Genomic DNA, 17364 nt, shown 5'->3' with positions numbered 1-17364 from the left:
GAAAGTAATATCACAAGTTGCAAACAGACATAGACTCTGCCTCGATCTTTTCATTTATAGAAACGTCGAGGAAGTAATACCCACAGAGAGAAAAGGCGCTACCAGCATGCGGATAGTTCACATTACAGCAGATTAGACTAGAGTGACGTGAATTGAAGTATCTTGTTCAAGAACGCAATGTGCGAGTAGTCCAGGAATTAAACTTGCAGCCTTGTGATCATGAACCAAACACGCCTAAAAACTAGTTCATGCGCCTTCGCTAGAAAATCCAATCTCAGGAGGATTTGACCTGAAGATAAAGAAAGACGATATCAGATACGTTTGTGCCTTTGTCCGTTGCACAACCGGGTTTGACATCCCATCTTCTTGAACAACCACGACTTACTATTAATTGTCCAGGGGTATAAAGTCTGTATGTAGTTTTCACAACATATTCAGTCTCCACAAAAATGTCAGTACATATCTATATATTCTGATTTCGAATCCTGTCAAGGTCCACTTTACTTCTCACTATTCTGTTGATTAACAACCCAGTCAAGATGGTATTTTCTTCCTCTCCTACTCTTGTATTTGCACACATCTACAAAATGACTTTCTGAAATGAACTTTCCATTATGCAGCTGGCGAGTGCATTTTCATTGCACATCTTATGTGGTGTTCTCACTACACAAATAAATGAAATTTGTACGAAACGTACGTACTGCTATAACCTAATGAATTTTTGTTGCTTTTCTTCAAATTTTATTCACCAAATCTCTTGATTTCGTTTTTGGTTTTTACCCTACCAAATTCTGGTGCCTCAAACATTTTAAGTACCACATTTAATCTTTTGATTAAATCTATATTATTACTTCTCAAGGTATATAAAATAAGTCGCACTGAAGTACTGAAGTCGGCGTAAGAGATATCATCAATTCGACTTCAGTGACAAACAATCATAATTCTCTCCTTTAAAGACCATCTAAGCGTTCAACTTCATTGTTTTGCTATAAAAGCGAAGTATTTGAAGCATCAGAAATGACATCAATAGATTAAATAAAGTAGATATATTTTCATGCACCTCGAGGTTATATTGTTTTTAATAAGACCATAAAATTATCATAATACTTTCAGAGAAAAGTGCCGAGTCATTGATGCTCTTTTACCCCAGTTAATTACAACAAAGACAGATATCTGTTTGAGCTGACAACTATATTTACATAAAAACATTTTTTACTGGAAATCATCGTAACGTGTTAACTGGAGCCAAACGAAATTAAGTTTGCGTCATATACGAACTCAGGGCTAATCGCTTGGTATTTTATGTGTATTCTAACAAGCCTTTTTCTTTGCAAATAAGAATTTACAAAACAGCCATTGAAGCTGATACTTAATTCTATATACTGGATTCTCCCTGATATCAGTACACTATGGTATTTTGGCAGCCGCCTTTATATCTTAGGAATATGAAAAGTACCAAGGTTTCTACTTGGCAATAAAGGGCCCTCGAGCGAAATGCTTAGCGGTATTTCGTCTGTCTTTACGTTCTGAGTTCAAATTCCGCCGAGGTCGACTTTGCCTTTCATCCTTTCGGGGTCGATAAATTAAGTACCAGTTACGTAGTGGGTCGATCTAATCGATTGGCCCCCTTCCCAAAAATGTCGGGCCTTGTGCCCAGTGTAGAAAAGAATAAAGGGCCCTCTGTGGTTGTTCGGCTTACAAGAAATAGCAGCCAAATATCTTCCCCCACATTCTCTCTCTCTCTCTCAGCCGTCGTAAAGAAAAGACAAAATGGGCAATGTAGACCTTGGCATACAAAATAACAAGATGTTCACGTCTGGAATGTCATTGACCCTAGGTTTGTATTATTAGAACTTATTTGAAAATAAAAGTAACTTCTACAGCATTGAGTTCCTAGAGTTAAACTTGCGATACAGTCTCAGTTCTCAGTTGTTGTTATATAGCTTGTCTTCTAAATCGAGAATGGGATGAATGTCATGTAATCTCATATCTATAAACGTTATAAATCTAATGATAAACATATATAAATATCACTTACTTTGGTAATTATTGGAATAAATCGATGCTTTAATGGATCCAGAGCTTGCCAGAATGTCATGAAAATCATGTCTACAGATAGATTTGCTCCAATGAAAATAAACAACCGTAAATCTTTAATAACCTGTCAAATCATATGTGCAAAATTAAATCAAACTTTAACTGAAACTTCAATTATTATTATTATTATTATTATTATTATTATTATTATTATTATTATTATTATTATTAGTAGTAGTAGTAGTAGTAGTAGTAGTAGTAGTAGTAGTGGTGGTGGTGGTAGTGGTAGTAGTGCGGTTAAGTTTTAAAAATTTGTTGTTTCATTAGTTGGTTTAGTAGCCATTAGCTATGGAAAAAATCCAAAATTATTACTTAAGGCGGCCAATATTACGAAAGAAAAAGTCAAATCTACTTCTAGTTGGTGGTATTTCTTTGGAGCGTTTCTATTTAATAACTCAACTGAATAATCCTTCGTTATTTCTCCATCTGTGACATTAATGCTATCAACACATCTATACGATATAGTATTTCTTGGCGCAAGGTGGAAATGTCATTGTTTGGTGGTTTCAAAACATGAGTTATCTTTATGATTATCTTTGTGATGACAGACCTACAATTTACGTTTCAGTTAAGATATCAACTGAATCTCCAAATACATCTCTGCTAAAATTCCTTTGACTCAATACTAGATCTCAATTAGATCATCTTCCAGACAACATTTGTTTTTTCAGTTCACCATCCATTAAATACTTCTCATCCTGTGATCCTCACATTTCTCGCATTAGGCCAAAATTGAATCTACAGGATCTCCTCACAAAGAATTTCTAAAACTGAAAGGTTTATTACAGTACATTGATTACTTTAAGGGGATTCCATCATGTGTATTCTTTATATCTGTATCTTTTGTCATACATTAATGTTTCACTTGCTTTAAACCTATATATGTATTAGCCATTTTTATTTCTCAAGATAACCAGCAATAAATTTATTTAAATTTTAGTTCAAAATTAATTTATAGTCTGACAAGATAATAGCCATTAAAATAATTCAGTTAATATCGTAGGCGAAATCTTTATTATTATTATTGTTTGATCTGCCAGAAATAACAATTAAATCAAGTTCAAAATTGTTACTTAAGGATTTGAAAGGATAAAAAAACTTAGAATAACGGATAGCCTATGCCTGGAAAAAGGCATAATCACAGCTGGAATGTGCTTAAACACTGTACTACTCAAGTCAATGCTGAGCTGAAACTAAACCACAATTACCCACTGCGCTGACACCCAGAAAGCCATTGGATGAAAATGTAATATGTGTGTGTGTTATTACTTACTATCCTCTTGAAAGCTGCTTTCTTGAAGATTTGGTTGACACGCCAACATTTCGCCAAAATTGGCACCAAAATCAGAGTAAAAGAACAAACCAGAAACCAAGCACGTATCTGAAATGGAAGGCAGAGTTAAATGAGGAAAAGACTGTCTCGAATGAGAGAACAGGTGAATGGAAATTATTTTGTTATTAAAGTGTTGGCTCTCGAGCTCAAAACCTACTGCGAATGTGACTATAGAACATACTTACTGCAAGAGAACTGTTAGGAGTTTTAAGAAAAGACGACATAGGTAAAATGCATGTGCAAAGGGCTCCAAATAAATGAATAAATAAATATGAATTTAATTCGACCAAAACCAGTGAAACTAGACGGACGTAAAGAATGTGAACCGCATCCCCTTTCGTTTTTTTTTTTTCTGTTACAAAATCCCCCATTTTCGAGTACAGAGAGTCTGATTCTGCAAAAAGAGCCGGATTTTAAAATCTTTATCCCCCACTTCCAATTCTTCAATTTTCACTATTTTCAGAATTTTTTTTCTTTTTTTTTTTTTTGCGAAATACGTAGAAAATTACGGAGATTGATCTCCGTAATTTTCTACGTATTTCGCAAAAAAAAAAAAAGAATTTCTGCAAAGTGTGAAACTGAAGAATCGGGGGGGGGGGGGAGGGGTTATAATGTCGTTTTTTTCTTTCTTCTTTTTTTGCAGAATCAAAATCTTCGTACTCGAAAATGGGGGATTCTGTAAAAAAAAAAAAAAGAAAAGAAAAGAAAAAAAAGGGGATACGGACTACATTCTTAATATCCGCTTGAAACTGTATAAAACAAGTATCAAGTAAACTGAGGTACAACTGAAATGAGCGTGTGTGCATGTATGTGTGTGTGTGTGTGTGTATTGTGTGTGTGTGTGTGTGTGTGTGTGTGTGTGTGTGTGTGCGTGCGTGTGTGCGCTTCCTAACCACATGGTTCCGAGTTCAGTCCCACTACGTGGCAGCTTGGGTAAGTGTCTTCTACTATACCCTTAGGCCGACCAATGCCTTGTAAGTGGATTTGGTAGACGGAAACTGAACAAAGCCCATCGTAAATATATATGTATATATCTATGCATTTGTCTTTGTGTTTGTCCCTACCATCACCGCTTGACAACCGGTGTTGGTGTGTTTATGACCCTGTAACTTAGCGGTTCGGCAAAAGACACCGATAGAATAAGTACTAAGCTTTAAAACAAAATAAGTCGTGGGGTCAACTTCTTTGATTAAAACCCTTCAAGGTGGTGTTCCAGCATGGCCGCGGTCAAATGACAAAGTAAAAGATTAAAAGAGTGTGTGTGCGTGATTGTGTGTGTGTATGTGCTTGTGTGTGTGTGTGTGTGTGTGTGTGTGTGTGTGTGTGTGTGTGTGTGTGTTAATACTATCTCCGTCAACGTAAACTAAACTCGATCAAATATTGATCAAATATTTTTTCACTTTCCTAATTTCACTGTTTTTAAAATGATTAAAAAAAAAAAATTTCAAGAAAATTTCAATTTAACATTTGCATTCTCCATTTCTCTAGACACATAAGCATGTTTTTCACGCATTCAAGCCATTATCAGTTTTCATGTGAAACGTCATCTGCACGTTCTATTTGGTCACATAATACAATGCGTCGTCTGCCGTTCTATTTGGTCACATGATAAAGTATGTCGTCTGCTCGCTTTATTTGCTCCTCCTTGGAAAACACGTCGCAGCTTCCTTGAATTTCAACAATTTCACTAACCACAATTACTGGCCTCCTAATTTTCCTGATTGTAATCCCATGGATTACTAAGTGTGGTTGACAAAGACAGCAACTGCTCTGCTTGCGACACCAAAGGTGAGCCAGTGACCAAGATCAAGAAGGTATTCGAGGATCTTCCTGGGGAAATATGTGGAAAGGATGTGCAAGGTTTCGGGAGCTGACCCTTGAGGCCATGGTAGAAGCTGAGGGTAGCTACTTTGAGTAAATTGCTATCTCTCAGCCATAATCATAATTTTTTATTAAACCATTAATTGACACATGCTTTCATGATATGAAGGTATATGTGCATGAATGAGAAATAGGAAGAGAGCGATTGAGAGAGAGAGGGAGAGAGGGAGAGAGAGAGAGAGAGAGAAAGACAGACAAACAGAGTCAGAGAGACAGACACAGACAGACAGACACACACACACACACACACACAGACACACACACAAACACACACACACAAGCACAAAGACAGGCAGGCACGCAGACAGACAGGCATACAGACAGACACAGACAGACAGACAGACACACAGGCTGACAGATACACAGACAGACAGACACACAGACAGGCAGATTCAGAAATAGGTAGGTCAATGAAAGCTCAATAAGAGTTTTGATAATAACAGCAACAATAGTTTACCTGGCAAAGCAATGTTGCTGCAAAGCTGTGATATTGAGTATAGACTTGGAGACCATAAATGAGACAGCAGCTATTTGATAGCATACTCCCAGTGCAAGTCACTGCATTCAGATATGGGCTTGACATTTTGATTAATCTATGTGTGAGTGAAAAACAAGAGTCATTTAATTAGAAAAGGAAGGAAACTAAAGAAGAAGAAAGAAAATAGAGAAATGGTGACTTTTCTAAAGTTGATTCAACATTAGACATTGTTTCTTTCGAGAAGGGTTTTAAATCAGAAATTTGTTTGGAGTGAAATTTTATTAAAAAATGTAATAACTGAAGCTAGAAAGTATAGATTAAAGACTTAAAAGAGTAAAATTTCAGCTTGGATCTATAATATAGAGTAATCATAGTTAATGTAGGATGTAAGTTTAATGTTTTTGTCAGAGAAGGAAACCACAATAAGAGACAAAGACAAAACTGTATTAAGCATCATAACATATAAATAATAATAAATGTGCCCTTTTAAAGCCTAGCCAAGCTCATGGGCCCAGTTTCCCGGTTTCAATGGCGTACATGTTCCTCAGCTGGACGGGACGCCAGTCCATTGCAGCGTTACTCATTTTTGCCAGCTGAGTGGACTGGAGCAATGTGAAATGAAATGCCTTGCTCAAGAACACAACGCACCATCCGGTCCAGGAATCAAAACCACAATCTTAGGATCATGGTGCTGACACCCTAACCATGAAGCCACGTGCCTCCACTAAGCATCATAACAGGTTGAAAATAAATCACATCCATAGACCACCACCAATAAAATGAAACAAGAATATTAAAAGTGGAAAACTACGTAGATGTGGAAGGGACACAAACACTTCTTCCAGCTCTCATTTATATCCCTTTCACTGACACACAGACTTGAAGCTGCCCTGGGGTAAAGAGGGAATGTCATTCAAGGTATCACAATGGCAAGGAAAGCACTTTGACAAGCTTAACTGATTGATTGGTTAATTGAATGATGAACCAAACAATCGATTAGTTAATTGGTTAAATAGTTGACCAATTGGCAAATAATAAAGAAGTGAAATAGAATCAGTGCATGTGTTTATCATTGGCATAATGACCTTCCCAAGATACAACAAAATATGTTTCAATGCACAAGTTCACATCAAGAATTTTGTAAAACAAATACAAAAATGAAGTACTCTAAACTGCTAGAAACAAATGTAACATCCCAGAACTCTTCTACAATATTCTAAAAATGTACTCTCCCTCACTCAACTTGGACTAGCAGAGGGATCAACAAATGCACACAGAAATAGCTGTAGCATCGATGATTTCCCTAACACCATTGTGCTAGCATGGCACTCTACCATGAATATATCCAAACAGAAAGCAAAGATCATGCTCTGACCAAATTTCCTTCACTGCCAGAATCCTCGATTATATGTGAATAGACTGGGCAGTTGAAAGGGCACAGTGTGTCAAGGCAATTGTACTGGATTCCATATGGTTCACCACTGCATGGATGTGATCCATTGAAATTCTCTTGGAAGCAATGTCCCAGCATTTTGCATTGTGGTAGACTTAATCCATCGCACAGTTTAACATCTCCTGACTCTGAAGTGTCTTTTCATGAGTCCTCTTTGTTACAAGTATTTGAACAGGGTCTCGAATTTGAGGATAACTTCCATGCTTCCTAACTTCCAGTTACCATTCCCACCACCACCACCACCACCACCACCATCAAAAATAAACATGATAATTGTTCTTTCCCCGGTCAGATAGTCAGTCATGATAAATATAAAACCGGAAACCTGATGAGTGAAATTGACAGGAAAAATTAAAAGCATAAAACAAGAAAATAATTTACCTGTGTTTTCTATAAAAGAGATTGAAAGCCAAGAAGTATATAGACACAATGGTACCAGTGGTGGCCAGAAAGATTGAGAGCCAAAATAGTTCCTGAGTTAAAGGTTTGTCCATTTTATTTCAAACATCCATTGAACGTGTCCCACTTTGCTACAAGACAAAAAAAACTAAATCAATAAATTTATAGAATGTGATTTATTAATATTGTTGCTACTGCTACTATTATTACTACTCTTCATAGGCTGTTACTAACAACCAATCTGTATCATCATTAGCAGCTGCAGTGCCGCTTTCATCATCATCACCATCATAGTCATTGTCATTGTCGTCGTCGTCATCAACATCAACATCATCGTTGTCATGGTCAGCATCTCTAACAGCAACACAATCATTACTGACATTAATATCGATTTCTAACACAGACACAGTTTGTCAAATTTGGGATAGGGTTGAAATTGATCCCAGTAACTCACTGGTACTTTATTTTATCAATCAACAGAAGGGTGAAAGACTATGCTGACCTTGGTGGGATTTGAACCTAAAACATACTGAGCTGTAACTAAATACCATAAGGTGCTTCGTATGACACTCTAATGATTCTGCCAAACCACCATTCCAAACTGTCATCAATATCACTGATCCACAAGGCAGCAAGTTAACCGAACCATAAGCAAACTCAGCAAAATGCTTAATGGCATTTTGTCTGTCTATACATTCTGAGTTCAAATTCTACCACGGTCGACTTTGCCTTTCATCCTTTCAGGGTTGATGAAAATAAGTAGTAGTTGAGCACTGGGGTCAATGTAGTTCACTTACCCCTCACCTGATATTGCTGACCTCATGCCAAAATTTGAAACCAATATTACTAGTCCACTATATTATTATCATCAGACCAACATTACCAGAATTAATGTCAGCTAGAAGTCACTTCTGTCTTCGACAAAAAGCAGTAACAATAATAACAAAGCCAGCAGTTTTTCATGGGAAAGAATTAGTCATTAAAAAGCTCCAAGGATTTGAATGGTATTTAATTTTATTAACCCTAGATGAAAGCAAAGTTGACCTCAATTAGATTTGAACTCAGAATGTAGAGAACCAGAACTAATATGGCAAGTTTTTTTCCAACACTTGAACAATTTTGTCAGTTCACTGTCTTAACAATAATGATTACTGAAATAGCAACAACAATATGAAGCACTTAGGGACATGTAAAAGAGAGGCAACATGATCTGATTGCCATACCACAGACTACACAATAAGTCTTCACTCATAAGTAGATCACATAACATATCACAATGAAAATAAACCTCATACACCATACACCCTCATACACTCTCTTACAAACCACAAATTAGTTTTCACTATCTCACTTACAAACCACAAAACAGTTTTCATTATGACATTACAGGTCTCATAACGTCTTCATTTCTGTTTTATAAACCACCCAACATAACTTTGCAATCATGCTACAGGCCTGACATGTCTTCACTCCCACGCAACACTCCACAAAGCATTCCTTCACTCCTGTACTTCACACCACATAACATCTTCACACTACACCACACATCACACATACCTTAACTACCTCACTACAAGCTACACATCTTCACTCTATTCTATGCACCACACAATACGCCTTCTCTCTGCACTACATGCTTCACAGCTTGGCTTCACTATCACACTACATGTCACACAATAGCTCCATGATTTTTAGTGTCTTAGTCAAAGAAGGACAAGGTTCCTTGTCCACTTTGAACACTTCCAAAATTAGTAGGAGGAAAGTATTGAGACTTTAGTTTCAACACTTAAGGCAACCACAGACCAGACAGTGGTGTTAAATAGGGAGGAGACAGATTAAGAGTGGTACACTTCACAATACACATGTCCTCATTAACATACTACAACTTATATGATGTTCTCCATTGCACACTACATCCCATGCAGCATATCTTCCCTGCCATATTATGTGCTACAGTGCTACACAATGAATCTTCTACCACATTAAACAATTACACATGTTCTCAATGTTATACTGCTTCTCATGCAACCAACTGTTACATCAGAGAGTGTATACTGCAGGGTCAATACACATTGAAGTTTTATGTGAATGTAAACTATGAAAACAAAAACAGCAGTAATAGCTGACAACTTGGTCTTGTCTTACCATCATGTGAAGTCTGGATTACTAGAAATGGTAGTCAAAGGCTCAAAGGTTTAGCAACACAACATTTTCTTCAGACTATGAAAATACACCATTTTGAGCGTGGCTGTTACCAGTACCGCCTGACTGGCCTTCGTAGGATTTTTGAGCGAGATCATTGCCAGTGCCCCTGGACTGGCTCTTGTGCAGGTGGCACATAAAATACACCATCTTGAGCATGGCCGTTGCCAGTACCGCCTGACTGGCCTTCGTGCGGGTGACACATAAAAGCACCCACTACACTTTCTGAGTGGTTGGCGTTAGGAAGGGCATCCAGCCGTAGAAACTCTGCCAAATCAGATTGGAGCCTGGTGTAGCCATCTGGTCTCACCAGTCCTCAGTCAAATCTTCCAACCCATGCTAGCATGATAAGTGGACGTTAAACGACGATGATGATGATGATGATATGAAACATAATATAAAGTGAGATATTAACTTGATAACAAAGGTACTGGCATAGTTGCTGAATTTTTCATTGGTGCTCATTGTTGATCGTTTAAGCTTAATGTGGACAATTCCTGTATAGGTAAGATTATTGTGACAGAAGCGTTAAGTAACTTAATTTTCAAACCACCAAATTCTCGAGTGTAGAGTGGGGATTTGCTAATCCTCTAATCTGTCATGACCTGTATATGTACCATTCAAAGTGACGTGTATTGATGTTGTAGTCTAGCAAATCTGAAGTACATGGTCAGCTGCTTAAAAGGAACAACAATAACAACAACAGCAATAGTAGTAACACCAACAAAAGTAACAATAGTAAGAATTATATCAGTAACAATGACAAAAACTTGACTAAGAAGCCATTACTACATGCTTTCTCTACTATATGCTCTGCTCTTCTACTTGCAAGAAATAACTGTTAAATCAAAGGATAAATTGTTTTAGATACCAACTACATGTCAAAACAATGCATAACCTGGTGTCAACATATTTAATGCAAAAAGAATTTAAAAGCCAACAAGAAAAGCGTTGAAGCTCCTATTTGTTCTGCTGTAGTGGTAGTTCTCTTTAGTCTAATTTTATACTCTTTACTCTTTTACTCTTTTGCTTGTTTCAGTCATTTGACTGTGGCCATGCTGGAGCACCACGTTTAGTCAAGCAAATCGACCCCAGGACTTATTCTTTGGATGCCTAGTACTTATTCTATCGGTCTCTTTTGCCGAACCGCTAAGTTACGGGAACGTAAACACACCAGTATCGGTTGTCAAGCAATGTTGGAGGGGACAAACACAGACACACAAACATACACACACACATATATATATATACATATATATATACGACAGGCTTCTTTCAGTTTCCGTCTACCAAATCCACTCACAAGGCTTTGGTCAGCCCAAGGCTATAGTAGAAGACACTTGCCCAAGGTGTCACGCAGTGGGACTGAACCCGGAACCATGTGGTTGGTAAGCAAGCTACTTACCACAGAGCCACTCCTACGCCTATATTTTTTTTATTTATGTTTATTTATTTTTTTTTTTGTAAATAATTTCAACATTTGGAATCAAATTCTTCTGATCAAAGCATTTCAGGTATTTATGTCCCTGTCTGCCAAGGTAAACTTAGTCATGTACTAAGTACAGATCAGTAAAAAAAAAAAAAAATATGTACCAGACAGAGTATTGAAATCAAATGAGTAAAAGTTTGGAAGGCAGAACCCCAGCATGGCCATAGTACAAAAACACTGTAAATAATAAAAGAATAAAACAGAAAATACATTTCCAGTTTTCCATATCCATTGAAACTGGCCATATATATAACAGTCAAATTTTATCAACAGAATCATTTGTTTCCCTGCATGAAACTGCATTTATAACCTTTTTTTATTGCTAGTTCAAAGACATAAAACATTCATATAAAATGATGGAAACTAGAGAGTAGCACCACTGCTAAATGGGTGATTAGTGACAGGAATTGAACATAGCAACATCTATATTACTGCTGAATTGTATTTGAGTTTTATTTGTTGTGTTGTTGGAAAACAAAGTTGCTATTAATAGAACTTTAAAAAAATCATTTAATCTTCTTTTTATGACCAGCTTGAAAATCATTTCTTGTTTCTTTTTGCATCAAATGAGTGATATTTAATCAATTATTCAAAATGATGAGAGTTAAGTGAGCAAAGATACATCCTGTTTATGAAGGAAATACTGGGAGGGTTAAAGTGTAAGTACTCGTTAATTATTAATTTAAATTTCTTTATCGCTATGAACAGTGATCAACTCTAAGGGGTGTCTTTATTGTAAAATGGGAAGTACCTGACCCACCACCACCAACAAAAAAAAATTTGTTATATCTTTGTCTTTTATCTGTTTTAGTCATTGGACTACAGCCATGCTGGAGCACTGTCTTCAAGGGTACAGTTGAATAAATCAACGAGAATACTTATTTTTAAGTTTGGTACATTTGCTATCAGCTTGAAATGAAATATTAAGTTACAGGAGATGTAAACAAACCAATACCTGTTCTTAAGCAGTGAGGGATAAATACATAGACACATGTATACATTAATATATAAATGTGTGTGTGTATATATATATATATATATATATATATAAAAGATAATAAGAGTGTAAAAACTACAGAAGGCTTGTGTTACATGGTTAAAGTATATATTTAAATTATGTCAGAAAAATGTAAGAAAAATGTTAGAAAAATGTTATAAAATCTTTTTGGTATATAAACATTGTATTTTGAGAAATAACCGGTTTCGTGTTGTCTTTTCAAATTTCTCTACTTCATTGTGTCGTGTTCGTTCCAGTCTGAGAAAGAAGAGTTCTAGATAGGGGGAGGTAATTAGGGATTTCTTCCGGTATAGGGGAGATAATCGAAATCTAGGTGGTGGTAGAATTTGATTAATTTACCATGATTTTGTTCTATATTTTTTCCCTCTTTTTTTTCCTCAGTGGGGTGATGAATTTCCTTATTTAAATGTGTTAGTTTGGGTTTGTATTTTTGAATGAAAAAGGTTTCCTTATTTAATCTAATCTGTGTTGGTGTTTTAATGGCACATTGATAAAAAGGAAAGATTATAAATTGTGGTAGCATTTGTTTTGCGCATTTTTCAATATGATCACTAAAAGGTATCATTCGGTATTCTGGGTGTGCAATCTGCTGGCGGTGCAGAGTGCATCTACGTCTGAGTGATAACCCTGTAGACCCTATGTAGTTCTCGTGGCAGCCCGAACATCTTATTACAGAAATAAGATTTTCTGAGGCACAAGTAAAGTTAGATTTAACTTTGAATTTGTGTCCCTCTTTGAAGAGGAATTCTGAACCTTCTAGAATGTTTGGGCATGTTGCACAATTTGGTCGACCACATTTGTTTACTTTCGCATCTGTTGTTTCGGAAAGTAATTTTGCCTTTGTGAGGATCTTTTTCAGTGATTTTGGTTGTTTGTGGCTTTTGATGATTTTGTGTGTGTGTAAAATTTCCTTCAATTTGGGGTCCTTATGTAGCATTGGTATGTTTTGGGTGATGATGGTGAAGGCTTCTTTGTTTCTGGGGTTGTATGTGGATATGTACGGTAGTATTTTCGGGGAATGTGTGTTGCTGTGTTTAACTTTTCTTAAGTTTTCTATGTTAATTTGTGATGCACGTCTGATTCCTTCATCTATGAGTTGAACTGGGTAGTGTCTGTCAATTAGTGTGTTTTTGAGTTCTTGTAGTCTGTAGTCTCTAGTATTTTCTTCTGACACTATTGTGCATATTCTTCTTGCAAGGTTGAAGGGGATGTTTGTCTTGGTGTGTCTTGGGTGGCATGAATCAAATAGTAGATATTGTTTGGCGTCTGTGGTTTTGTAAAATATGTCCGTTTCTATTTTTAGGTTTACTTTTTTAATTAGTATATCCAAGAATGGGAGCTCCTTTTGGTTGTACTCCATTGTGAACTGTATTTTTGGGTTGACATTGTTCAATAGACTTTTGAATTTCAAGAGTTCATCTGTGTTTTCATTCCAGAGTATAAAACAGTCGTCCAGGAACCTTTTCCAATTTTCTTTTATGTATTGGGAAAGGGTGTTTCCAAAGGTGGATAAAGATTCCTGGTATATTATTATTTCCAAGTAACCCATTGTTAGGTTCGCAATGACTGGAGCTGCCCTAGTGCCCTTAGCAATTCCGGATTTTTGTCGGTAGAAAGTATTGTCAAACATGAAGTGGTTGTTTCGTAAGATGAATTCAACCGATTTAGTAATGAATTCTTTACTGATCCTGTTTGGGATTTCTTTCGGGAATTGATCCAGCCAGAATTGAATTGCCTCAAGTCCATAATTATGAGGTATACTGGTGTATAAATTAATCACGTCAAATGAGACCATGATTGTTTCTTCCTTTACTTCCTTTGGGAGGTTATTTAGCATATCCAAGTCATCTCTGATATAGCTATTTATGTGTTTAAGGAAGGGTTTTAGGAGGATGTCCATAAATAGACTTAGTCTGTGTGTTTCACAGGCTGGGCCAGCTATGATGGGTCGCAGTTTTAGATCCCCCGGGTTTGGTGTATGTATGTATGTCTTTGGTGATTTTTTTTATGGTTTCATTTATGATCTGGCTTTTGTGTATTTTTGGCAGACCATAGAAAAGGCTGGGCTTGCATTTGAAGTTTGTTAGAAAATCAATCTCCTTGGTTGTCAGTTCATTTCCATGTGTTTTAATTAGTGAGGACAGGGTTTTCATTATTTTTTGTGGGGTGTAGTTTGTGACTTTTTCATAGTTTTGGGTTGTCATCCAGCATGGAGATTATTAGGTTTTTATAGTATAATGTGTCCATTATTACTACTGCACTTCCTTTATCTGCTTCCTTAATCGTAATATCTTCATAATTTTGGAGTTCTATTAGTTCCTTCCATTGTGTAGTGTTAAAGTTTGAGTTTACTCTCTTTTTATGCATGGTGTGGTAAGGGAAGTTCTTGATGTGGTTGCAGAATTCATCTAGATTTTTATTTTTACCTTTGTGTGGGATGTGCTCACTTTTGTTTTTGACTAGTGAGTCATCTTCAGTGTTGTGATTGGTAAATGCTTCTGTGAGTCTTAATTTTCTACAGAATTCTGTTATACTGTCCTTCACTTCATTTTGGTTGGCTCTGCGTGGTGTTGGGGTGAATTTTAGCCCTTTTGAGAGGATAAGATTTTATAACATTTTTCTAACATTTTTCTTACATTTTTCTGACATAATTTAAATATATACTTTAACCATGTAACACAAGCCTTCTGTAGTTTTTTCACTCTTATTATCTTTTATACATCCAACCACGTGCTTTCACATACCAACTTTCTCACCTATATATATATATATATATATATATATATATATATATATATATATATATATATATATATATATATATATATATATATATATATATACACACATGCATACGTTGTTGTTGTTACTCCGTCGTTTACAACGTCGAGGGTTCCAGTTGATCCGATCAACGGAACAGCCTACTTGTGAAATTAACGTGCAAGTGGCTGAGCACTCCACAGACATGTGTACCCTTAATGTAGTTCTCGGGGATATTCAGCGTGACACAGTGTGACAAGGCTGACCCTTCAAATTACAGGCACAACAGAAACAGGAAGAAAGAGTGAGAGAAAGTTGTGGTGAAAGAGTACAGCAGGGTTCACCACCATCCCCTACCGGAGCCTCGTGGAGCTTTAGGTGTTTTCGCTCAATAAACACTCTTAAGTCCTCTTAAGCCATGTTTTACTGAGAGTCATTTGTTTGTTTTTTTGGTTTTATTTCAGCCAGAATATAAAAAAAGTAAGGGAAAAGTATCAGCTGTCATCAAAGATTAGCTTTATTCATGATACAAATTTACAGTATCACTATAAATACTGATAGCACACACTCACACACATAAACACAAGTGTATGCATATGTGTGTATATGTGTGTGTGTGTTTGAGTATGCTTGTGCGCATGTGTTTGTGTGTGTGTGTGTGTGTGTGTGTGTGTGTGTATGCGTGTGTGTCCAGGTTATGTTGTTGGCACTCCGTCGCTTATGACGTCGAGAGTTCCGGTTGATCCAATTAACGGAACAGCCTGCTCATGAAATTAACGTGCAAGTGGCTGAGCACTCCACAGACACGTGTACCCTTAACATAGTTCTCGGGGATATTCAGCGTGACACAGTGTGACAAGGCTGACCCTTTGAATTACAGGCACAACAGAAACAGGAAGTAAGAGTGAGAGAAAGTTGTGAAAGAGTACAGCAGGGGTCGCCACCACCTCCTGCCGGAGCCTTGTGGAGCTTCAGATGTTTTCGCTCAATAAACACTCACAACGCCCAGTCTGGGAATCGAAACCGCAACCCTATGACTGCGAGTTCGCTGCCCTAACCACTGGGCCATTGCGCCTCCACAGTCCAGGTTATAATGTTGCAGAAAATAACTTAACCTCTTAACATATCATCCGGTATATTTTCATTCAGCGATGTCAAATAAATAAATATCTGAACGAAAATATACATTCATTGTACTCAATATTCTTTTCTACTCTAGGCACAAGGCCCGTAATTTTTGAGGAGCGGGTGGTTGGGGGCAGTAGATTAGATCGACCCCAGTATGCAACCAGTACTTAATTTATTAACCCCCGTAAAGGATGAAAGGCAAAGTCGACCTAGGCAGAATTTGAACTCAGACAGACGAAATACCGCTAAGCATTTCGCCTGGCATGCCAACGATTCTGCCAGCTCGGCACCTTCACTGTACTCAATATTATCTGTCGCTTATTTCTAACCTGAAATACTTCGTTCATGATATTATTCCTATTTTCTGTCGTTAGCTATCAGTAACTATCATTTCTGTCAGTAACTTCATAATAAATCACAACTGATCCAAAATAATTTGTGTACTTATTCTTCTTTATATACAAATTCAAAATAGATAATAGAAAGATATGATCTTTTTTTTTTTTTTGCATGGAAAATGAAAACAAATGTGTATGTTAAGAGGTTAAAGGATTTTAGTCCACTCTTTAGTGTTGAAGGTAAAATTTAATGGTACTAAAGTGTACAATTTAAAGTTTATTTTTGAATATATCTTTTGCTAATTCACCAAAAGATAACGATGCCAAAAACATATGCAATTTTTGTGAAACATCATAATAATAGATGCAGCAATTCGGAAGTAATAAAAAAACAATATGCATTTGAAGAAACAGTATAAGCATCCACACAGTTTTGAGTAACAGTTTACAGACTACGAAAAGCAGTCAGTTATCTCTCAAATCACACCCTAATCTTCTTAACCAAAATTAAAAATAATATTAACCTTTTAGTATTTAGATTATTCTACCAAATGTGATGCTTATTTATTCACCTAGTATTGAGTTAATCCTGCATTATCTCGTAGCTGTGAGATTTCTGTGATATGAATCTTTACTTTGGAAATGATATTGTGGGTTAGGTTTAAGAGGCTGGATCTGAATGCTTTTGAACATAAAATTGGTCAAATATTTAGGGTGGAAATGGCTACTTTGAATGCTAAAATGTTAAACAATGTAGTCCAAGAAACACTTAAGGAGGAGATTGTTGT

The 17364-nt window shown here is 36.5% G+C and overlaps 1 protein-coding gene across 5 annotated transcripts in view; it reads right to left on the bottom strand.

Moving 5' to 3' along the window:
• Nucleotides 1–17364, bottom strand: part of LOC106881640 (putative G protein-coupled receptor 156) — a 66506-nt gene that overhangs the window by 6039 nt on the left and 43103 nt on the right. For 3 of the 5 annotated variants that reach the window (XM_089352125.1, XM_089352126.1, XM_089352124.1), the window contains 4 exons: nucleotides 7624–7772; nucleotides 5769–5904; nucleotides 3371–3478; nucleotides 2039–2161 (listed from right to left, as the gene is read on the bottom strand). In XM_089352125.1, coding sequence (XP_089208251.1) covers nucleotides 2039–2161; nucleotides 3371–3478; nucleotides 5769–5904; nucleotides 7624–7736 — 480 coding nt within the window. In that variant the 5' untranslated portion in view covers nucleotides 7737–7772. The remainder of the gene's footprint in view (nucleotides 1–2038; nucleotides 2162–3370; nucleotides 3479–5768; nucleotides 5905–7623; nucleotides 7773–17364) is intronic. The other 2 variants (XM_089352127.1, XM_089352128.1) reach the window with 1 other exon arrangement.

Source organism: Octopus bimaculoides, chromosome 5, assembly GCF_046866305.1.
Source record: "Octopus bimaculoides isolate indiv1 chromosome 5, ASM4686630v1, whole genome shotgun sequence".
NCBI lineage: Eukaryota > Metazoa > Mollusca > Cephalopoda > Octopoda > Octopodidae > Octopus > Octopus bimaculoides.
Note: the sequence above shows the minus strand (reverse complement) of the source record. Positions and strands in the feature narration are given on the sequence as shown.